This window comes from Podarcis erhardii, assembly GCF_964252035.2.
Source record: "Podarcis erhardii genome assembly, chromosome: 1".
Taxonomy (NCBI): Eukaryota; Metazoa; Chordata; class Lepidosauria; order Squamata; family Lacertidae; genus Podarcis; species Podarcis erhardii.
In genome coordinates, this window is record NC_138497.1 from 80,687,199 (window position 1) to 80,711,942 (window position 24,744).

General features: G+C 45.6%; 1 protein-coding gene across 5 annotated transcripts in view; it reads right to left on the reverse strand.

Annotated features, from left to right (window-relative positions):
* The window catches only part of B4GALNT4 (beta-1,4-N-acetyl-galactosaminyltransferase 4), a 175,980-nt gene that overhangs the window by 115,463 nt on the left and 35,773 nt on the right, over nt 1–24,744 (reverse strand). Inside the window, exon 1 of one of the 5 annotated variants that reach the window (XM_081875216.1) lies at nt 16,140–16,281. The exons of 1 other annotated variant lie outside the window; for it this stretch is intronic. In XM_081875216.1, coding sequence (XP_081731342.1) covers nt 16,140–16,239 — 100 coding nt within the window. In that variant the 5' untranslated portion in view covers nt 16,240–16,281. Of the gene's footprint in view, nt 1–4,761; nt 4,941–10,609; nt 11,337–16,134; nt 16,282–24,744 lie in introns of those variants that run through there. 3 more of the 5 variants (XM_081875218.1, XM_081875215.1, XM_081875217.1) reach the window with 3 other exon arrangements.

Here is a 24,744-nt window from a genome sequence, read left to right on the forward strand (position 1 = left end):
AACCGGAATGTGCCGGCTGCGGAGGCAACCATTCCCGTGCCAAGTGTCGATTCAGAGACACCATCTGTAGGAAGTGTTCCAGAAGGGGCCACATCGCTAAGGTCTGCCGATCGGCTCCGTCTGACACCCCCCCTTCATCAACTCGCAAGTCCAAGCCTTCACTCCAGTCTGCCAAGGAAAGTTGTTTCGCTCTCACCAACTGCCGCTGCCCGTCTGGAACCACGATTGGCCAAACCGACTCGCCTACGCGACGCAAGCTGAACGTCACGGTGCTCATTGAAGGAGCTCCATGTGACATGGAGATCGACACCGGGTCTGCCCTGTCCATCGTGTCGTGGAGCACCATCAAAAGACTGGTACCCAGAGTGTCCAAAAGGCAACTCGACTCTCACCGCGTACACCTGAGAGACTACCAGGGAAACGACATTCCCGTGGTAGGCGTTGGCCGGTTCCGGATTGCCTTCAAGGATTTTTCGGGCCTGCTCCGGTTGGTGGTGGTCGAAGGTCAGCGGCCAAGCCTCCTAGGGCTAGACTGGTTTGATGCCCTCGGCCTGGAAGTCACCGGCATCAACTGCATCTCTAACGCAGAGACTGAGGGTCTGCTCAAAGACTTTGCCGAGGTTTTTGACGGCACCTTGGGGCAATATACAGGTACGCCCATCTCCTTTAGCCTTGATCCACAAGTCGCCCCCATCAAGCTAAAGCCACGCCGGGTTCCCTTTGCTCTCAAGGCTAAGGTGGACGAACAACTGGACAAACTGATCGCCCAAGGAGTTTTGGAGCCGGTTGACCACGCCAAGTGGGAAACCCCCATCGTCACACCTGTCAAGCCAGATGGGTCAGTGAGAATCTGCGCTGACTACAAGTGCACGATCAACAAGGCACTTCAGCAGCACGCTTATCCGGTTCCTGTTGTCCAACACCTGCTGCATTCCCTGGGTGAGGGTAAGGTCTTCGCTAAGCTGGACCTTGCCCAAGCCTATCAACAACTGCCAGTCGATGATGCCACTGCTGAAGCCCAGACGATCGTCACCCACCGGGGGGCATTCCGTTGCCGCCGGTTGCAGTTCGGGGTGAGTGTGGCTCCGGGCATTTTCCAAAGCCTTATGGAGCGTCTCCTGCAAGGGTTTCCGGGCGTGGTACCATATTTTGATGACGTCTTGGTGTCTGCAGACTCACACCAGCAGCTGTTCGAGCGCCTCCGTGCCGTGCTGACCAGGTTCCAAGAGGCCGGGCTCAAGGTAAAGAGGGAGAAGTGCCAGATCGCCGTTCCACAGGTAGAGTTCCTGGGCTATCTTATCGATGCCTCCGGCCTTCACCCGACCACATCCAAGATCCGCGCTATCCAGCAGGCCCCCACCCCAAAGAACAAGACGGAGTTGCAGGCATTCCTGGGGCTGCTGAACTTTTATAACATGTTCCTGCCCCACAAAGCCACAGTGGCTGAGCCTCTTCACCGACTCCTTAGTACAAAGACGCCTTGGGCCTGGGGTCATCGGGAGACGGCGGCCTTCAACGCGGTTAAGGCTCTCCTTTCATCAGACAGTGTGCTGGTACAGTACAGTGAATCCAGGCCGCTGGTCCTTGCCTGCGACGCCTCACCTTTTGGCATCGGTGCTGTCCTTAGTCACCGTTTTCCAGATGGAAGAGAAGCACCACTCGCCTACTTTTCCAGGACACTATCTCTGACGGAACGGAATTACAGCCAGCTCGACAAGGAGGCATTGGCACTTGTGGCTGGAGTGAAGAGGTTCCATGAATACCTCTATGGCAGGACTTTTGACCTCATCACTGACCACAAGCCACTCCTGGGCCTCCTCGCCGGTGATCGTCCAACTCCACCGGTCCTCTCGCCACGCATGCTGCGATGGACTGTTTTCCTGGCTGCCTACCACTACCGGCTCATCCATCGCCCGGGGAAATCGATGGGCCATGCCGACGCCCTCAGCCGTTGCCCTCTTCCAGCATTTGTGGAAGACCCGGCTCCAGCTTCATCGCTCCTTCTGATTGAGGATCTTCCGGCAGCGCCTGTATCAGCTGCCACTGTGGCCTCCGCGTCTGCCCAGGATCGCACCATCAGCCGGGTGCTCAACTGGGTGTGGAGGGGGTGGCCACAAGGGCCTTTTGCATCGGAGTTCCAGCCCTTCGCAACCAGACAACATGAACTCTCAGCTCATCGCGGCTGTCTGCTGTGGGGAGACCGCGTCGTGATTCCCCAGGGACTCCGTCAGCGCGTCCTGGAGGCTCTGCACGTTGGCCACCCGGGAATTGTCAAAATGAAGGCGTTGGCTCGGTGTTACGTCTGGTGGCCTAATATGGACGATGCCATCACTGCCTGGGTGTCCGCCTGTCAAGCGTGCCAAGAGTCGAGGCCTGCACCACCGGCAGCTAAGGGACACACCTGGGAGACGCCAAAGACACCCTGGTCGAGGGTGCACATTGATCTGGCTGGCCCCTTTCACGGCCGGACCTTTATGGTAGTGGTGGATGCCTATTCCAAATGGCTGGAGGTCGCCCTGATGCCCTCCACCACTACCGAAGCTGTCATCCGGGTGCTGCGAGGCCTGTTTGCAACGCATGGGTGTCCTGATGTCCTTGTCTCTGACAACGGACCACAGTTCACGTCAGGCACGTTTGAGCGGTATCTTTTGGGACTGGGCATCCGCCATGCCCTAACGGCACCCTTTCATCCATCCAGCAACGGGCAAGCGGAAAGAATGGTGCGCTCAGCAAAAGAGGCACTGGCGCGCCTGGACCGGGGAGACTGGCATGAGCGGGTCGCCGAATACTTGTTCGTGCAACACATCACCCCTCATGCGGCCACAGGGAGGAGTCCTGCTGAACTGCTTATGGGCCGCCGCCTCAGGTCACCGCTCGACCGGCTACACCCGGACTTTGCCGTGGCTGAACCCCCAGGCTGTGCCAACGCGCCACGGTCATTTGTCCCAGGAAACCAGGTCTTTGCCCGGAACTATGTGGGGGACATTCCTTGGGTGCCAGCCACAGTAGTGGGAGTCACTGGACCTCGCTCGTACCAGGTGGCACTCGAAGACGGACGCTTGTGGCGACGGCACATAGACCAGCTTAGGCGCAGGGTTGGGGACTTGGACACTACCGAGGTGCCCCCAACTGCGCCTGTGGCTCCAGAAGAGACACTTACAGATGGCGAGGCTCCACCTACACCTCCCTCGCAAACTGCCAGCGTGGAGCCGAACCAAGCCGCTTCAGAGGGTCTGCCAGACTTACCACAGACTCAGACCACTCCACTTGCGGAGGCTCCACCCACAGCAGCGGATCCAGGGAAGTTGGTTCCAACACCATCTAGGGTCGCACCACAGCCTCAGCAAGAACTGTGTGGCCCTCCGGACTTGGCTACCAGTCCCCGGCGGTCTGGCAGAGTTCCCAAGCGCCCAACTTATTTAAAGGACTATGTTGTTGGACAGGTATCACTGTTGGTCTAAGTATGAGAAATGTAACCGATATGCTTTTGTGCCTAATTGAACCATTACGCGTAGTGCTGTATATAAGGAAACCATTACGATTGTAACTAACGCCTTATCTCGGTGGGGAGGGGTGTTATGTAGTGAAGTTTCACCCTGGGCCAGCAGGGGGATACTGTATATAGTTTTCACTCAGGTCTGTTGATAGTTTTCCCTCAGGTCCGCGTCAGTTATTTTAGGCGGGAACTCTGGGCTGTTGTTGTTACAATGTTGACAGCCGGCTGCCTATAAAAGCAGGCCGGCTGAGCTGTTTGCAGTCAGTTCTATTCCAGCTTACGAAATAAAGAGCTACTTGGAGAAATCGCTGTGTCGTCTGCTATGTCAACCCACAACTTAACTCAAGGGCCTCCTTTTCTAAGAAGAGTCATCCCAGAACAGCAATCTTATTAGTCTGCAGCAGCAGAACAAAGGCAAAAGCCGGCATGACACCTTTGGGACCAATCTGTTTATTCTTGTAGGCTGTTGGCCATAAAAGTGCACAGCACTTGATCTAATGTGTGGTGTTCAATAGCCAATAGTGCAATATAAATGCAAATTCTAACTTGTAGCTAACAGGGAACAGAGGATACACTAAAGGGAATCCAGCTTGGTGGGGGAGGGAATAAATACATAGACTAGGGGGTTGCCAACTGTTTTTGTCTAGTGGACACACTTCACATTTTGAGAAAGTGCTGAGGGAATCCATCACAAAATGGCTGCCATGGGATGTGACATAATAGAAAATGGCAGCATAGTATAGCACAAACTTGAGAGACACAACCACCCCCAACAACTTTATGCTTGCCATCACTATGCCTTGATTATGGAGATCACACACTGATGCTGTCCAATAGCAAGCATTCCTCAGTACCAGAAAAAATATACAAGGTAGCCACAACACTCACATTCAAGGAAAAAACTTCAAAGGTAACTGCACATTTTACCACATAACTTTCTAGAAGGGATAAAAAAATGCTTTTTTTTCTTTATTTAAAAAGAAATGAAAACTGAGTGTCTGGTGCTCCTGCCTAGAGGCACCACTGAAAGCCTTCATGGACCTGGAACTCCCTGCTCCAAAGGCAACAAGACTCAGCCTCCACACTTCTGAATTTAAAATTCAGATGCAAGAATCTGTTTCAGCTTAGTTCACTTGAGTTCCAAGACAGGAACTGAACAGGTTGCACAATGTCACCCTCTCATCCAACCCTCCAGCCCCTCGCTCGCGTGTGCTTTTGACAGAACAGACCATGTACCAGTCTGAGTGCCGTTGTCTGATCCTTACCTCTAACCTCCAAGGAGCTCTCCTTTTCCAGAGCACCCTCAGACATGACTAAAAGAAGCAGCCATCAGAAGCACTCTTCAGTCTGAAGAAGGGTACAAAGGAGAGGTGCTGCCGCTTTGTTCAGTAACAAGCCTAAGGGTGTGCAGCTCCGGAGTGGTGGCGGCACAGCACGGCAACTAAAAGCCCAAGGATATGTCTGCCTGCTTCCTTTCAGCTAGTCTCTTATTACCCCAGTGCTCACCTGTGTGTAATTCCTGTACATATACAGGATACAACAGAACGCCGTAAAGAAAAGGACACAAAATGAAAGGAAAGATAAGATCTTGCAGAAAATTAAAGAATTGGAGAAGAAATTAAGATCAAACCCGAAGTCACAGCCGATTCTGAGAGAAATTAAATTATACCAAGCACAATATTCCAAATTGATAAACCAAGAAATAGAATGGAAGATTAAATTAATGAAACAAAAAACTTTTGAATCGGCGAATAAATGTGGGAAACTGCTTGCTTGGCAGTTGAAGAAGAGACAGAAATTAAATACAGTTACAAACCTAGAAATTGAAGGAAGAAATATTCAGAACCCCATGGAAATTAGAAAGTGTTTCCAGAGATACTTCAAAAAATTATACACTCAAGGGCCGCAAGATGAGGTTGAGATTAAACAATTTTTGGAAAGAAATGGACTAACAAAGTTGTCACAAGAAAACAGAGTAATCCTGAATAACAAAATAACACAACAAGAGATTGAACAAGCTATTCAGAACATGCAACTGGGCAAATCTCCAGGGCCAGATGGCTTGACCTCCAAGTATTATAAGACATTAAAAGACTATCTGATCCAACCAATGATGGAGGTCTGTAATGAAATTATGGAAGGGAAGAAGGCGCCGGAATCGTGGAAGGAAGCTTTCATCACATTGATACCAAAATCTGAAACTGAAAAGACACAACTCAAAAACTATCGTCCCATTTCCCTTCTGAATGTGGATTACAAAATATTTGCAGACATTTTGGCAAGTAGACTTAAAAGAGTTCTTAATGAAGTAATTCATAAAGACCAGGCAGGCTTTCTCCCAGGTAGACATATGTTTGCTAACACTAGGAACATTATTGACATTTTGGAACTTTTGCAAACAGATATAAATACAAAAGCAGTGTTAATTTTCATAGATGCGGAGAAGGCCTTTGATAATATTTCTTGGAAATTCATGAAGGGAAATTTGAAAGAAATGGGAGTGGGACGGGGGTTTGAGAATGGGATTGATGCAATATATTCAGAACAAAAGGCCAAACTGATAGTTAACAATGTGGTTACAGAAGAGTTCAAAACTGAAAAAGGAACACGACAAGGCTGCCCGATTTCCCCTTTGTTATTTATCTCGGTTCTGGAGGTGCTCTTGAATATGATTAGAGGGGACCGGTTGGTGGAAGGGATTCAGGTCGGAGCGAAACAATACAAACTTAAAGCTTTTGCAGATGACCTAGTTTTGACCCTGCAGGAGCCAGAATCTAGTACGAAAAGAGTATTACAATTGATACAGGACTTTGGTCGGGTGGCGGGATTTAAATTAAACAAACAGAAAACTAAAGTGTTGGGAAAAAACTTGACAGACATAGAGTCAGAACGGTTTCAGAGAGAAACAGAATTAACTATGGTTAAAAAGGTAAAGTATCTAGGGGTAAACATAACAGCAAAAAACCTGAGTCTATTCAAGGATAACTATGAAAAATGTCGGTCTGAAATTAAGAGAGACTTGGATAGTTGGACAAAATTGAAGCTTTCTTTGTTAGGCCGAATTGCTGCTATTAAGATGAATGTATTGCCAAAAATGCTGTTTTTGTTTCAAACATTACAGATTGTGGACAAAACGGAGTGCTTCCGGAAGTGGCAGAAAGATATATCTAAATTTGTCTGGCAGGGCAAAAAGCCCAGAATTAAGTTTAAGATATTAACAGATGCGAAAGAAAGAGGGGGCTTTGCCCTGCCAGACTTAAAGTTGTACTATGAAGCCGCAGCTTTTTGCTGGCTAAAAGACTGGCTACTTCTCGAAGACACTGACGTGTTGGACCTGGAAGGTTTTAACAATGCCTTTGGTTGGCATGCATATTTATGGTATGACAAAGTTAAGATCAATAAGGCCTTTAAGAACCATATTGTCAGGAAAGCAGTGTTTAATGTCTGGACAAAATATAAAGACTTATTGGAAAATAAAACTCCAAGGTGGCTTTCACCTCTGGAAGCTAAGGCCCGAAAAAGACCCAATATGGAGGCCAAATGGCCAAAATATTGGGAAATATTAGAGAAAGATGGAGACAATTGGAAATTGCAGAGTTTGGAGAAAATGAAGGATAAGGTGCGAGACTGGTTACATTATGCTCAGATTAAAGAAGTTTTTAAAAATGACAAAAAGTTAGGGTTCCAGGTGGAGAAATCGAAGTTAGAAACAGAATTGTTAGAACCAAAGACCAAGGTATTATCTAGAATGTATAACTTGCTGCTAAAGTGGAATACACAAGACGAAATGGTTAAATCGGCTATGATAAAATGGGCACAGGACATTGGGCATAACATTATGTTTGAGGACTGGGAAAGGTTGTGGACCACTGGGCTGAACTTCACCGCATGTAATGCTCTGAAGGAAAATGTTATGAAAATGATATATAGATGGTACATGACCCCAGTTAAACTTGCCAAAATATACCATTCGTCTGATAATAAATGTTGGAAATGTAAAGAAAACGAAGGAACATTCTTTCACCTCTGGTGGACATGCCCTAAGGTGAAGGTCTTCTGGGAAATGATATATAATGAGCTGAAAAAGGTATTTAAGTATACCTTCACAAAGAAACCAGAGGCCTTTCTTCTGGGCATTGTCGGCCAGAAGGTGTTAAAGAAGGATCGAACATTTTTCATGTATGCAACAACGGCAGCAAGGATTCTCATCGCAAAAAACTGGAAAACCCAAGATCTACCCACACTGGAAGAGTGGCAGATGCAGCTGATGGACTATATGCAACTGGCCGAGATGACCGGCAGAATCCGTGATCTGGGAGAAGAGAAATTGGAGGAAGACTGGGAGAAATTCAAGATGTATCTACAAAAACATTGTAATCTGGTTGAATGTTAAGAAGGATGCTAGATTATAAAAAACTGGTCACCACTAAACTAGATCTAAATTTGATGATAAGTGAGACTAAAGAAAATATAAATTTTTTTGGAAGAAGTGCTAGATTATATTTGAATGAGTGGACATGAGATTGTAAACAAGTTGATAATTTGTTTGGAAAAAATTTTTAACGATGTAAATGGGAGCGGGAGACGTGAGGGAGTCCAAAGAAGTGTTGAAATTGTTGTAAAAGAAGTAAGATTGTTTATTATGTGCATTTATATTTAAAAACCTTAATAAATATTTATTAAAAAAAATAATAATAATTCCTGTACATATAGCCTTTCTCACTTGTGGTTTGTGAGCAGTGGCCAGGGGGCGGGGGTCAGTGTCGCTTTGCCTTCTCAAGACAAGGCTGCACAGCTTGTGACTGACTTACCCTATTGATGGAGCATGCGCCAATGTCTAGGGCAGTGGGCATGACTGTGGGGTGTGGACAAAGGAGGTGATTTTTTCTCTAACTTTCCTGTTTTTTGCTCTTTGAATTCCTTTACTGGAAGAGCTTGCTTTCTCCCTTTTCTACATGGGACAGCTTAAACTGGGAGAAGGAAATTAAAGTTGTACACCTTCAAAGTTTATGTCAGGACTGAGCATTACAAGCAGAGAGACAAGAGGTAACAGAGCATGCTTGTGGCAGCAAACAAAGAGACATGCTGTCAAATTTTCAGTCGTGTTTGCCTTGCGATACCAAGCAAAGAGAAATGCAAGGAGAGAGAAAGGAGGATTCCCTGCCTCCAGCTCATCTAATGTTGTGGGCATCCCCAAGGAAGAGGGGACAAGCAGCAGAGAACTCAGAAACTCTGTTCAGTGTAGCCTCCTTGCAAGAGAAGGGGGGGGGGACTCAGTCTGCTTTTGTCTTCCAGAGAAGACCTAAAGCTGTAGGTAACATGGAACTGGTTGAGAGGCAACCATGCTGGAAAGGAGACATCCTGGGTGAATGGTGCACAGAATGAACCCAAAGAGTTGTGGTCAATGAGAAGCAGATGAGCAAAGGTGGATCCAAGCCTAGCTGGGAGGAAATTTCAGCCTCTCCCCAAAGGTGTCAGAGGACTTAAAATTAAGCTAGCTGTGTCTGCATTATGTGCAGCAGTAATTAATAGTAGAGCTGGGCAAATTCTGGTTAGCAAGTACGTTCCAGTAATAATTCCCATATGAGGACGGCCTTCGTTCACTGCTAATGCTACCCCATCACCACCTCTGCCTGCACAGAAGATTAGAGCAGAATGACACTCATATCATGAATGAACTTGAAGAGCAAGAGCACTTTGCCAAGCCTGCCACTTCAATAATGATAATGATGGTGATAATAATAATAATAATAATAATAATAATAATAATAATAATTTATTTATACCCCACCCATCTGGCTGGGTTTCCCCAGCCACTCTGGGTGGCTTCCAACAGAATTAAAAGCACAACAAAACATCAAACATTAAAAACTTCCCTAAACACACATGCAACACACAAACACCCACACACACTTACCAGCTAGTTCCTCAGACGTATCTCTAAGTTCAAAAAAAGGAACACATAAAACACTCCCAGGCAGGGTAATTTGGTTGTGTACTTTTTGACATTTTGTTTACTGTTTGTGAGCACCTTTGTTATGTTTGCAGCTATGTAATTTTTTATATGTTGTAAACCATCTTGAGCATGGTTTTATCTTTGGAAAACGCAGATTTGCTTGATAACAAATAAGAACATTACAACACAAGCAATAAGACAGTTAGTGTTATTTGTACCAAGAAACAGGTGTGGATAAAAAGAGAAACCCATTAGAAACAGTTTCTACACATGAGAGAAATTTCTTTAAAAGTAATTCGTAGGTGATACAGCATACCTTTCATGCTGAAAAAGGTGCTTACCTCAGAACACAACCTCCATATATATCTGGATTTTTTGAGGTAGCGTTTTAAGAGATAAAGGCCATTAGAAAACAGTAGATTGCAAGAATTTCCCAGTTAGCATTCTTAAATATTTTTTAATGAAAAAATGAAAACTGGGCAAGTAAGGAGTTAACAACTCTGCATTGGCTCCCAGTACGTTTCCGAGCACGATTCAAAGTGTTGGTGCTGACCTTTAAAGCCCTAAACGGCCTCGGTCCTGTATACCTGAAGGAGCGTCTCCACCCCCATCGTTCAGCCCGGACACTGAGATCCAGCGCCGAGGGCCTTCTGGCGGTTCCCTCATTGCGAGAAGTGAGGCTACAGGGAACCAGACAGAGGGCCTTCTCGGTAGTGGCGCCCGCCCTGTGGAACGCCCTCCCATCAGATGTCAAAGAGATAAAGAATTACCTGATGTTCAGAAGACATCTTAAGGCAGCCCTGTTCAGGGATGTTTTTAATATGTAATGCTGTATTGTTTTTAATACTGATTGGGAGCCGCCCAGAGTGGCTGGGGAAACTCAGCCAGATGGGCGGGGTATAAATAATAAATTATTATTATTATTATTATATAACAACAACCAAGAAACCTAAACAGTTAACAGCAGAAAGCCTTAAAAGTTGCAAAAGATGGAAATAAGGGGAATGCAAAAGCCTAGTTTTTGGTGATGGCAGAGAACTTAACACAAAAACTATGACTGACTAAAGGACAAAACAAAAATGACAATAGTGTTGCAACTTGATATCAGATACCAACTAAATAAGATCACAATATGGGCTCACCCATGCAGTACGTACAGATTTGGAACTTGTGACTCCCCATAGGATTGGAAATCAAATGCTCCACATTTTCTACAGCTTGTCTGAGGTCTGGGATAGCTTCACTTGACTGAAGGAATAGATCTCCTGACATTTAACTCTGGACATTAAGTCTGGCCTGAGGTGCACTGTGAAATATCAGAGCAGCACCTGAACCAATCCTATCATCAGCACTCGACCAGCTATGCACCAGGGTCCAAAAGGAGGCAAACGTCTTATACCTAATAACTTCTCTCATACAACTCAGGCCAATTATTTATGGCCCAGTGAACAGGCTCTCTCATCTACCATGGCGGGAAAGTAAATAAATGAAGGTTAACATCCCTGGCAAACTCATTTGATACACTGCATTGGTGGTGATGGCAATGGAAAGAACAGGCTTAATAAAGCATTTTTACACCACATAAACTGTATTTTATGCATGTTTGCCTCCTCATACCACCAAGACTAAGAGGCAGCAGGTCTCTGGGGGTTCTCAGCAAAATGTCTCCATCACAGAAGGGAAGCAGCAGCTAATAACCACGACTCAAAGCCAGTGTGTTATATTAGCTGCACTGTCAGGCTCTCAGTACTTTCGGGTGAGAAAAAGAGGTCTTCACAGGCCTGCTAAATATTCATGGGCTCCAATGACGAAACCTCACCTAAGACTCAGCCTGGCTCATAGGGAAGGAAATAAACTCTCCATTTATTCTCCCATTCCTCCTTTGCTGTAAAAAGAAAAAGGAAGTGTGTCCATTTATTCCCCGCCCTCTAATGTGATGGGCAGTAAAAATGACAGATGGTGACTATGAGAATAGCTCATGCTCTGAAACACTGAGGCAGGTGTTTCTGAAGAGAAGTAATACAAGATTTAACTTCTCCTTGGGCCTCCTCTCGAGCCTTCCCTCAATCTAATCCAATTGGGGAGAGGGATGTATTTTGGTTGTTTTAAAAAGTGGCAAGTACAACATGCTCACTATTTCTGAGCCCGGGGTGGGCAACATCTGGTCCATGGGACCAATTAGGCCCCCCAAATCTCAAAGGTAGGCCTGCCAGCGCAACCCTGTCACCCCACTCCTAGTGCACCAACTAATTAATAATAATAATAATAATAATTTTTTATTTATACCCCGCACTCCCCAGCCAAGGCCGGGCTCAGAGCGGCTTACAAACAATAATAAAAACAAGATGAATGATTACAACTTAAAAACAAAAATAAAATACATTAAAATAATGGAACATTAAAATATTAAAATGTAGCCTCATCGCAGGAGGAGAAGGAAAAGGAAAAAAAGAGAGAGAGAGAGAGAGGGAGGGAATCAAATTGGCTCCAAGCCAAAGGCCAGGCGGAACAACTCTGTCTTACAGGCCCTGCGGAAAGAAATCAGATCCTGCAGGGCCCTGGTCTCATGAGGCAGAGCGTTCCACCAGGCCGGAGCCAGAGTTGAAAAGGCCCTGGCTCTGGTTGAAGCCAATCTAACTTCCTTAGGGCCCGGGACCACTAGGGTGTTGCTATTTATGGACCTTGAGGCTCTCCGTGGGGCATACCGGGAGAGGCGGTCCCGTAGGTACGAGGGTCCTAGGCCGTGAAGGGCTTTAAAGGTCAAAAGCAGCACCTTAAATCTGACCCTGTACTCCACCGGGAGCCAGTGCAGCTTGAAAAGCACTGGGTGAATATGCTCCCATGGCAGTGACCTCGTGAGGAGCCTCGCTGCAGCATTCTGTACCCACTGGAGTTTCTGGGACAGCTTCAAGGGCAGCCCCGCATAGAGCGAATTACAGTAGTCAAGCCTGGAGATGACCGTCGCATGGATCACTGTGGCCAAGTCGGGCTCCAATCCTCCCACGCGCGTCCGCAAAATATTTGTTCACTGTTCGGAAAAAGGGAGTTAATTTTTTTCCAGTAGGTTGTGTTTTTTCTTTCATCCACTCAGAAAACATAAGCTGCCTCCTTCCTTATGGGACTTTAAAGTCTCTGAGGGAAGATATATGAGAGCGAGAGAGACATGAGGAAGAAGGAGGCTTGTGTTTCCTGTGTGGGTGAGTAGACTCAGCCCCTCAGCCACCTATGCTATGTCTTGGTTATGACTGGGAAGCTTTTGCCAGTTCTTTCTCACTGAATGAGCCAGTGTGAAAAGCCATCATAGTCCAACCAAGTAGAGTGTAATGAACAACCTGGGGTCCATGGACCCTCTCTGCCAAAAGAGCCGCTGGCAATGGCCACCTCACTGAGCAGTTCAAGGCACACCATGTGATTAAGACTGTAGGAGACTTTCTACATTAAGCATGCCATTAAAAATTATAAACAGAAGCAGAAAAGAGGCTCATATGGACAAAACATTAAAATACCTGCCCATTGTGGAATCATCATTGAACCACATACCAAGTCCCTTCCAACACTACGATTCTATGAAGGTGGCCATCAGCAATTATTCTAAAGAACATGGCATGGGTGGTTCTTCATAAAATGCTCCCCAGATTCCCTGATGCAATAGGAGTATTCACACTTTAGGTAATCACGTAATCATATGAAAACATTTTTAGATCCTGGACAGACAAAGGTTCCCCTGGGAATTGAGGGGTGGTGTGCCTGAGGACCACCCTGCTCAGTAGCAGACATCCAAAGCCGCTTCTCTCATCCAGCAGAGATTATGAATTGTCTTCTTGCCCTAGAACAGCCTTGCTACAGTCTTATTTGCTCACCATGGCAAATAAGACACTGCAGATTGTGCACAACCTCCTTTTTTGTTTACATTATTTCGAAAGTAGATGCAAAATGATCCTGAATTAAATGAGGGCTGTAGCACTGGGGGAGGAGGACTTAACCCCCAGCACTGCTTTCCCGATCTAAATCCACCCACATTACTATTTGACCTTTGGGATAAACATGGGGTATGTGTATGTTCTCCCTAATGGAGGTAGTGGCAGAATTTTAAAAACCACCCCCTTGTGCTTTATCTCCAATACAATTCATGGCAACCTCTTTTGCTATTAAAAGAAATTAAAGAGAGAGATGTGAAATCCAAATAGATTCTTCAACAGCTCATCTAGTTTAGCCCAAAGATAATTCTGAATTCGTGGCCAAGCTCCAAGCTCCATCTTGGCCTCTTATCACCAAACATGACACAAGTTTATGTGTTCAAGAATCAAAGCACATTCCCATAAATTGAATTCCTAATCCATGGAAGATCAAATTTTCAAGAGTTCTATGAAAAGACTTCAGTTGTGGTGCCAAAGCTATGGAACACTCCCCCCCCCCCACCCCCATCCCCATTATTAAACCTTTGCTTTGTAGCTTCTGGCACAGTTAGGATTTTCCCATATGTTTTCAATTAGCAACATAAAGCAATCTTTTGCATATTAGAAGTAAGCCCAATGGTGTGAAATGGAGCTTACTACCAGGTAAACCATGTATGTCTATAGTCTTAATCTTTCTGAGTTTAAATTAAGTATCTTTTTGTCAGGTTTGTAGGATTCAAAATTACATGTTGAGACAATCTTGCTTCCAACCTATTGGGCTATATTTATTAGTGGGAACTTTTTGCTGCATAAGGGATTTTTACTGACATTATTTGATCTTGTGTAATTGTACAACACATACTAGGAACTAAAATATTTACAATGTATGTTTCCCGCTTACACAGCACTGTTAAGGGAAGTATAGGTGTGATGACAAACTTAGGTTTACAGCTTAAAACAGCAGCCCTGCTTCTGATTTCTCCTTTTTCCACACAGATATGGAAATGTGTGATGTGAGAGCCACACTTTGTGCATGTCCCCAAACAAAATGCACCAAGCTCTTTTCTTTGTGGAGGGAGAACTTATATGCTGTGATGACATCAGCTCACTCATTTCTGTAACTACTCAGATTTTTTTGGGGGGGGGAGAGCTCAGTATGGGACAGTTGTTTCCCCAGCACTTTCTGAGCATATAGAATAGTTTGCATTTTGTCTCATCAATCCGCACAGCTACCCTTCCCCCCCCTTTTTTTGCATCATGCCAACTAATGGGAGAGCAAGATTTCCTTCCAAAATGGCTAGGCAATTCATCTTAACCTAGGTCCAAAACCAGCACTTTATCTGCTTTCTATTATAGTAACGGTTGTGCAGATCGACTTTTACACACAGCATCACTTTCCTTATACACCATACAAAGAAAGCATCTCAAATTTTCCAGCTCCCTAGCCAAAGCAAGGATCCTTGAAAGGCCGGCAGGGGCAGGATTACATATGTTCTGAGAAGCTCAGAACCATTTCCCCCCTCCCCCAACCAATTTTGCTTATTGAAAAAAATATAAGCTTTTGTCCTCTTGGCTCACACTTTCAATGTATGAAAAACAGTCCTCAGAGTGTTGTGACAGCACAGTGATGTATGGCTAATGCAGGCCATAGGGGTTGGAGGGATAATTACCTCTGCATCTCGCTGGCTGGCAGACATCAAATACTTTTCTAGACATTTAGCAGAGACACCAATTAATCCGAGTCCTTGCTAGACAGCCCCAGAGCCTCAGCAGCTTCATCCACGAAGGCATGATAAAGTGAGTGTCAAAAGTCTGGCACTTGCGTTCTGGGGCCAGAGTGCACTTCACTTTCGCCACCCCTTAGCAGGAAGGGAGCCCATTTCTGTCAGCATAACAAGACTAATAAAGATGTTTCTAGGAGCAGGTTCTTATATTTTCTCAACAGCACAGAAGCTTGTCCATTTCCCCAGGTCAGGAAGGCGAGAGTTTGGATGAGAGCCAGTGCATCAGCAACGAAGCAGCTCACACTGGGAGCTTACATAGGAACTAGTGATCCACCCTTTCCTGGCGCTCCTGATTGGAGCAGGTGCTTCCCTCTACTCCTGAGTAGCCTCATATGCAGCTAGCCAGGCATTTGGGTGACCGCTCTGAAGTTCCTAGCTCACTGTCCTCTCCACTCCCAAGACCCTGGGGGAAATTGTGGAGGAGGGAGAGATCTGAGAGCCGGCCAGAAATCCAAGCAGCAAGAGTAGGGGCCCCCAGTCCTGGAGACTGAACCCTGAATCGACTGGCCCTTCATAGAAATGGAGCGCTGGAAGGAATCGAGTCCAACCCCATGCAATGCAGGAATCTCAACTAGATCATACATGACTGATGGCCAGCCAACCTCTGCTTAGAAACCTCCAAGGAAGGAGAGTCCAGAACCTCCTGAGGAAGATTCGTCTTCCATGTATTATAAAAGGTAAACAACACTTATTTGACCCCGTTATTTGACATGGGGGGGGGGGGACCTACAGATACAGTCCAAAAGGCACACAGGAAGTTATATGAGAGAATTTTAAAAAGCAAGTGGTCCTCACTGACCTGGTGCAAAAAGATCTTGTCATACGGAGGAGTCCTGGCTGCCTAGATAAAACACTATAGCCCCACATACCTTTACCTGGGAGTAAGGCTCACTGAACTCAGTGCAGAGTCAGGCCCAGGCTGCCACCAGGCCCAGAACTGGCAGCAAAAAGCATCTCTGGCTTGCCCAGCCCTACCCATTGCCATCCCACCACCGCACTTACCTGACCTGGGGGTTCTGGATCGCTGGCTCTACTAGTCAAAACAGGAGTCTCATCGATCACACTCTCCCACTGGAACCAAACCAGGACTGCTCCAAGGAAATGCATGTGGCAAAGAGGAGCATTAGGCCCTGGTGGGCCACCCCCTTACCCACTTGTGATTGGCCAAGCAGATAGCCAGCCAATCAGGATTTTAAACAAAAGAAAATATTTTTATTCACTTCTCACTTTCTTCTGTGGTCCCCTAGCCTCTTGCTGTGGGACCCCCATTTACGCATTTTTCACCTGTAGCCCCCTTGGAATATCCTGGGGACCCCAGGGGGCCATATGGCCCCTGGTTGAGAAACACTGGTTTAAAGCTTCTCGCATTACCCTTCCAGCGCAGGAAGGAACAGCACTGGTATGGCTCTCACGCTGCCTAAGTAATGATAGAGTCTAGTTAGAGGCTTCCAACTGCTCTACATAAAACTTAAATTTCTCCTCTGTTTTCATCCTTACATTGCTCCTAGGAAAATACAGCAGATTCTCCTGATCTAACTTGAGGACCCCACAGAATACTTTGGCTGATGCTTTAAGGTGGGGCTGCCCCCTTCCAATACAGATAGTGTTTCCATTATTTTCCCAGGGAGAATTCGACCAAATTCTGCTTCCTGGTGCAAGCACTGCAACAGGTCACTCACTCTCCAACTGTGCATCACAAATGGGCAAGGAAGAAGGGGTGGCATTGGGAACAGAGCAGCTCTGCAATGAAGATTCCTGTGGCAAAAGCCATAAAGTCAACTATTAGGGGAAATATCAGAGATGTTAGGGGCACTTCTCCCTATTTCCCTTCCAACAGATTATGAATCTTCCTACCCTTTACTTCTTCTTTTTTCTTTTTTAAAAAAAATAAAGAAGGCTGATCGCCGAAGAATTGATGCTTTTGAATTATGGTGCTGGAGGAGACTCTTGAGAGTCCCATGGACTGCAAGAAGATCAAACACATCCATTCTTAAGGAAATTAGCCCTGAGTGCTCACTAGAAGGACAGATCGTTAAGCTGAGGCTCCAATACTTTGGCCACCTCATGAGAAGAGAAGACTCCCTGGAAAATACCCTGATGCTGGGAAAGATTGAGGGAACAAGGAGAAGGGGACGACAGAGGACGAGATGGTTGTACGGTGTTCTCGAAGCTACAAACATGAGTCTGACCAAACTGCGGCAGACAGTGGAAGACAGAAGTGCCTGGCGTGCTCTGGTCCATGGGGTCACGAAGAGTCGGACACGACTAAACGACTAAACAACAACAACAACAACCCTTTACTTCATTTAATATAATACCTGTTTTCATTGGCCCTGGGGCTGTAAACGCATGTTGATATTTTGTTCCGTACTTAAGTCAAATGCTCTTGTCAGGGAGCTCTCTCAAACTGTTCTTCTTGCTACTTTTCAGCTAGGAAAATCCCAAGTATGGTTTATTTGTTGGTGATGGTGGTGCTTAAGTTGCTGAATTGAGGACTGCAGGTTTTCCATCACATTATATGGTTCCTTGCTGTTGCTCCACTCTCATTCATCAGCTCCAGCAGTACAGCATATGCGCTACCAAATTGCATTCAAATGGTCCCAGGTTCAATCCCTGGTGTCTCCAGGTGGGTTAGGGAAAGGCTGTTGCCCGAAACACTGGAGAACCACTACCAGTCAGTGCTGACAATCCTGAGCTTGGTCTGGCAGGCCAAGGCAGCCTTTAAGGTTTCTATGTGGTAAGTCGTTTATTGTATTCTTGATATTTCTATATGTATACCCAGCCTTTCAGTAACCAACCAGCATTCCCAGGGCAGCTAACTAAAGAATAAAATTAATACAAATACAACACAACAACAGCACATTACTATTCTGCCCTTTCTAGCACAGACTGTTTGGGCCATGTGAGCTGGACCAAAAAAAACCTCACCAATACTTCTGTGTCTTTCATCTTCACTCATCTTCCTGCCCTATGGAAAGGTCCATGGGAGACATTTTCCCTAATAGCTGGGTCTCTCTCGCAAGCAAGAGATCCAGCTTCTCTCTTTTCCAGCAGTTTCAAGTCCCAGTAATTTCTCTCAACAGAGGAATGCCCACACCTTCAACCAGCTAAATCACTTTTGGGTCTCCAGCTCAGTGCTGTGTCATGGAACTAGATAACGTTATTGTCAGGTGCCTCTAGCACTTTTGTCAGGTTGGTATATCTGCTTGCTATCCACTTAAATACCCATAGGATGGATCTGAAGTGCTTCCACCTGCCAACTGTGCATATGGCAAGACAGCTAGGCCATCATCTGCCTGTGAGTGGCAGCTGTGTGTTATTCCGGACAGACAATTTTTCCTCCTTCTCCTGATCCCAAGAGCTGACCATTCCCAGTCCTGTACCTTTAAAAGATTCCCAGAAGGGAAGATGCCAGCTTCTGGTGGCACAGTGGTTCTGTGATAGGAAAAAGCATACTAGATTAAAGTTCTGTGCCACACTTAAAAGATGGTGTAGGTTCTGGCAACCTTTCCACAGATTGGGACACCTTGGGGTGCCTCAGTCACCATTGCACTGAAGGTACAGGGGGCAAGATCAGCATGCAGAGGCATAATTCAAGGTATAGGAATAATTTAAAATTTAAACACAGGCGGGGGGTCACACTATCCTAAGTGCATAGTTGACAGCACAAAGCACGTCTGCCTAATTGCACACGTGGCTCCAGGACTCGCTGCCTCCTTTGCACCACTGTTCATTACAGCTCTAGCCTTTGTGTTTCCACATATTATGCAAATACAACAGCAGGCAGCTATTATGATCTCTGCCTTAGTCACTGAAGATCTCCAGTGCCTGTCACGTTTACAGAATATTCAGCCTCTCTGCAGGTTTGCACATCTGGGAATAGCTTCATTTAGCAGAGAGAGAGGGGAAAAAAGTGGTTCCTTTCACAACCTATTCCAAGGACAGATTACAATATATCCAGACCTCATTTTATCCTCACAGCCAAAGGAAGCATCACAATGGAATTTCAAGAGTATCATCCAAGGTCAGAAACGCAGGTGACCTCTCTAAGGTTATCAGTGGTAAGAGAAGGAACTATAATCCAAACCTGAAGATTCTTGCATTTCTAGTTATCTGTTTGCACATGTGTGATTCAGTCACACTGTTGCACTCAAGAAAATGTAAATCCATTCAAAAGTTAAAGAGTTTGTGTAAAACATGTCACATTTTGGCTAAAAGGCAATTAAATATAAATGCATAAATCTTGGACCGTTTTGGTCAACAGATACAGACCACCAGAAACATGAAAGTCAGCTATAACTACAGAATGAAATGTAAAATAAGAGTTTTAATCATCCTAGTGACAATTAAAGGGGCATCAAAATAATTTCGGCACTGCCTTGCTACCTCAAAAGCAAGAGAAACCATTTGTTCTATTGTTCCTCTGTCAAAAGGGTTTAACAGAAACTGAAAGAATAGTTAAATTTTAAAATGATTTATTGTTTTCAGTTACCACTACCTTAATCATAAGGATATCTACAAGACCACAGGCTCAGCCGCCTATTCAAGAATTTGATCCTGAACACATTTTTGGAAGACCAGCGTCAAATTCCACTGGAACTTACTTCCAACAATCTTTCTTCTAAGGAAAAGAATAAACCATTAACCTTGGAGTGCAGTGAGATTTGTTTTGTTTATATATTTCCCCCACTTATTTTAGTGGTTTTGTGTCTTGGTGTTTTGATTGTTTTCTCTTTATTGCAAGCTGCCTAGAAAACTATACACATGTTATAAACAAACACTATTGCTTTAAATGTTATCCTGCTTTGTAGTTTTATCTATTTTTATTCCCAGCTCAGGATAAAGGAAGCTTACTTTAACTGATGAAATGGACTACAGCTCACAAAAGACGGAGCCACAATAAATGTATTTGTCTGTAAAGGTGCCAAAAGAGCCTTTTGCTGTTTTTGCTGCAAAAGACTAGAAGGACTACTCCTTTGCAAATTAGTTTAAGGCCACATGCATTAACATACAAGATAAGGTGACACACATCACAAACCAACAAGTTTAGCTGCATGTAACAAAATGGTGGATTGGATGAGGCTGTTAACTGCAGTGAAGGTCTGGTAAAGGCAGCAAAGCACCCTTTTGGCTGTTGTGCAGCAGGGCCATCAAGATAAGAGGAAAGAGTATAGAATCATAGAATCATAGAGTTGGAAGAGACCACAAGGGCCATCGAGTCCAACCCCCTGCCAAGCAGGAAACACCATCAGAGCACTCCTGACATATGGTTGTCAAGCCTCTGCTTAAAGACCTCCAAAGAAGGAGACTCCACCATAGAAATAGTATTTAGTTAGAACATCACCTCCCACCTTAAGAGCTCTCAAAGTCAGTAAAGGGTCAGCAAAAGATAGCCCCTGGGGGGAAAAACCTGAATTGCAGCAGCCATTCTTTTCCAAGATGCACTGTAGAGTTTTTGAAAAGCCGAATGCCTTCATTCTGCTCTCTGCCAAAACTCCACAGAGCAGAACTAGATAGGTCCCCTGATCCTTTACCCTGAACTATGTTGGGTCAGCTGTAACTTCTTGCTGCACGGAAGCCCTTCAGCTGCACGTACATGTCCTGCCAAACTGGAGTGAATAGAACATCTTTAGCCACATAAAGCAACACAGGGATCACAGCAGAAAAAGACAATTCATAAATGTGAAGTGGCGGCAGGAAAAAAAAAGACTTACTGGAGTCCCCAGAATTCTATTAGCTGCACTTAACAGACTGCAGACTGCAAGTGTGGGACTATTGGATGGAATTCAACATCGCGCTAAGCTAGGTATGCATGCATGTAACAAGGTCTGCTCATGCAACAAGACCCCCACCCTCCCCCCACGTGCTCCCTAAACCTGTTCTAGAGTTTCACTCAACCCCCCAAAGCAGATTTAAGAGGCTGGGATGCAGGGAGGAGGTAGAAGAGTCCCATTGCACAAGCACACCTTGTGTTGTGCATGCAAGAACTAAGCTGATTCCTTCCCATTATCCATATTATATGAGAGTAGGTGTGGCGAAATCTTTGACCCTCCAGATGTTGGTGAACTACAATTCCCATCAGCCCCAGCAAGAATGGCAAATAAGCCGGGAGAGCCACAGGCTCCCACACTCTAGAGTTAATACAGCATATATTAATTCAGTCCATGAACTTATAGTTATATTATTTATATTAATAAGACTTAACCTGATGAATTATGATAGTTTGAACTGCTGCAGCAAATCTAAATCTACCTTTCCAGTGGTTGGTTAAGAACAGAAAAGGCATAGGGACCATGGAATAGAGTGGAGGGATCAGCAAGGTTTACCTCGCCTGGGCTGGTTCACTCCAGCGGAGATCCGTCTGTGATTGCAGACGCGATTTCTGGTGCCGCGGAAGCAAGTCCACACGCCACGCTGTGCCGGTTTAGTGCAGCACGTGGGGACTCGCCAAGCAGGCAGCTTGGTTCAGGGGCAGCTCAGGGGCCGGTTAAATGACCCCTGTAGGCCGCTTGTGGCCCATGGGCTTTAGGTTGCCTACCCCTGGTCTACCAACCACCACTACCTGCTTCTGCTGGCATCATCCTGAGTAAAGCAGCATGAGTAGACATGAGGTAAAAAATAAATCAGAGTGGGAACTCCTTCACGTATTTCTGCCCTGGAATCTCAGAGTGGTTGGTCAGTAAACAAAAAAATAAATAATCAATGCTGCACTTCAGCTCGCAGAGCTCAGTTCCATCTACCATCATGCTTCCAGGGATACAATCACATACAGGAAAAAGTCAATATAAAACAGGCTGTTCCGATAGTGAGCCAACAACTGCAATGATGGCTCACTGGGTGTACAATCCAATTCACACTAAGGCTGCTTCCCTACCAGCATCTCCAATGTCACCTAATCATTACTTTTCCATTGTAAGCTACAAACCAAATAGCAATTGACTTATCACACTATTGTCCTCCTCCTATGTGTAAATCATGCTATGCCCCATCTACACCAGTGGGCATGATATAGCTGCTATAAGTAGGGTCATTTAAAGCTCTGCATGCATTCACTACAACCCTTGAGGTGGGCACTGTTTTATGACCCAGCTTAAGTTCTTCCATTGATCTTCTAATTAGTGCTAAAATGCTTCTCTGGCTATATATATTATGAAAGAGTGGTATAGTGCTATAATACCACAATGGCTTTTTTGTGATACCTCCAGCTTAAATAGTATGGGCAATGGTTACCCAGGCAAAATATCTCCTCTCCCTGCCGCCTCCAAGTCTGCCACTGAGCCAGACCAGAGATTGTGGTCAGAGAAGGTAACACTATTGGCACCTACACCTGTGTAGATGGTGCTACATCTCCACTCATGGATGTTTTGGATGTTTTGCAGTCTGAGACAGAAAAGTCACAGGGAAAATAAGGGGTGAGGAAGAAGTAGTAGAAGAAGGGATGGTGGTGTTGTGTGGCTGCCCCATACAATGTGGCAATTCCACATTAAAAACCTAGTGTGGAAGCAGCCTAACCTTTTCCCATACAGCTGCATTCACGATCATGTGGTGATACAGTGTAAACTAGCCCCATGGGGGTTTTTTTAGCACAAGCATAGATGTTGAGTCTGCTGTGAGATGCTATTTACAGATCCCACTAAAAGCAATTAAACTGATGTTTCTTGGTGACTAATCAGAATTTCAGCTATAATTGCTTAGGTTTCTGCCCTTTCTAATAATTCTTTACCCAACATCAAAACAGAAACACCCAACTAATTCTAAACAAACACAACATTTATTAATATTTCATGGTGCAGGGGTGTGAGGGCTGTACTCTGAAGCCTTGAAGACCAGGATTCCAGTCCCATCAGTGCCTGACATGTAGCAACATCAGCAGTGTTGGGCTGCTAGTACCTTCCATGTGATGAGAGATGTTAAAAACAAATTAGCACCATCTCTGTGATAGGTGCTATGCAGAACATAAAAATAACTGTGTTCCACACCAATTTACCAAGGTAAAGTGGTGTAAGACTGAGTGAGAGAATACGAGAGGATACTTTAGCAGTGATGAGCTAAGGTTGAGCAGCAAGAAAATGCAATGGTTTGGGACAGGATTTGTGGAACAGGCAACTGTGACAGAAGTGAACAAAGAGGACTGACCTCTGCAAGCAATAGGAAAAGTGGTAAGACAGGAGGGGCGAATATTTTCCAGCTTAAGGGCTGCATTCTCTTCCAGTCAACCTTTTGAGGGACATGTGTGAGGCCAGAGTCAAAAGTGGGCAAAGAAACAAATGTGAATTTTACCTTTGTACAGTAGGTGAGTTTCGGCCCACACACCCTTCTCTGTCTCCAGCCAATCAAGTAAGAGGCCTTATCAGATTCCAGCCAAGCAAAAATACCCAGGGTGCAAAGCAGCACCAGTGAGGGGTGTGGCCTGGGGATAATTCTAGAGGCCAGGTAGAGAGACCTGGAGGGCCACATTTGGCTCCTGGGCCTCAGATTCCCAAGGCCTATGATAAATAGGAGGGGGAAATCAGTGGCACTTTACAGATCAGAGCTCAAACTAGAGCAGTGCCCAGCCAGACATTTGCTTTCACAATAGATTATGGTAATTCTATACCATCAAAAATGCAGAGCAAAATGAAAGGGAGTTAAGTCATCCCCCCCCCAGTCGTTCATTCCTCAAAGCCCCACAGGCTCCTGCCTCCGCTGGCCCACAGGAGTGTGAATTTGGAACTCCCTCTAATGAGCAAGCCGGGGAAAGAGCAGAGTGACAGGCAAACAGCTTTGAAACGTCAAGGAATGCAGTGCCTGCTGAAAACCACAAAGTGTTTCTCCCTGAAGGGGACGCGGCGGCTGCCCCGCCTGGGATGTGCTGGGAGGCTCTTTCTAGAGCGACTCCTCCTCTGACAAGCGACTCTCACGCAAACATGTCAAGGAGGCGTCTCCAGCCGCTCTTATTCCAGCTGTCTCCGAGAGTGACAGCCAAGCGCAGCAGATAACTAGTGACACGCACCATAGGAAGCCTTCCAATAAAATAAGCTAACATAAGAGGAAAGACTACGCAAGTTGAAGAGGAGAAAAAACCCACACAGAGAGACAACAGAAGTGACCAGGCTCGGCGGCTGCTCTTTTACCACCTGCTTCTGGTCGTCCTTTGCAGATGACACACCATAAACCAGGGGACACTCCAAGGTGCAAGAGGGGGTGGGGCTCTGCATAACCACTGCACCGCAGCATAAAATATTCAGTGCAGCTGTAGTCCAGGCTGAGCGGGGGTGGGGGGAGTGAACAAACAAACAAATGAAGGGACAAATGAAGGGACAAGCAAATAAGCATCTTACTGAAGAACAAACTATACATGACATTTGTCAGGTAGCTCGCTCAGACCAACAGGGACAATAGCATCAGGGTAGGCATGACTTGAGTACTTTACCCTCACTGCAGTCCTGGGTGGAATTGGCCCCTCCATGCCTGACAATCCAATAGGGAGTGTGATTCCAACTGAGACTGTAGTGGTGGTGGAGAGTTAAAGCTCCCCAGCTGGTCATGCTATGTTCCTGGTCCAGTTTAGGGGGCCCTGTGCCAGCGATTCATTGATTTTTTTTAATCACGTGCTCCAGAGCAAACTAACTT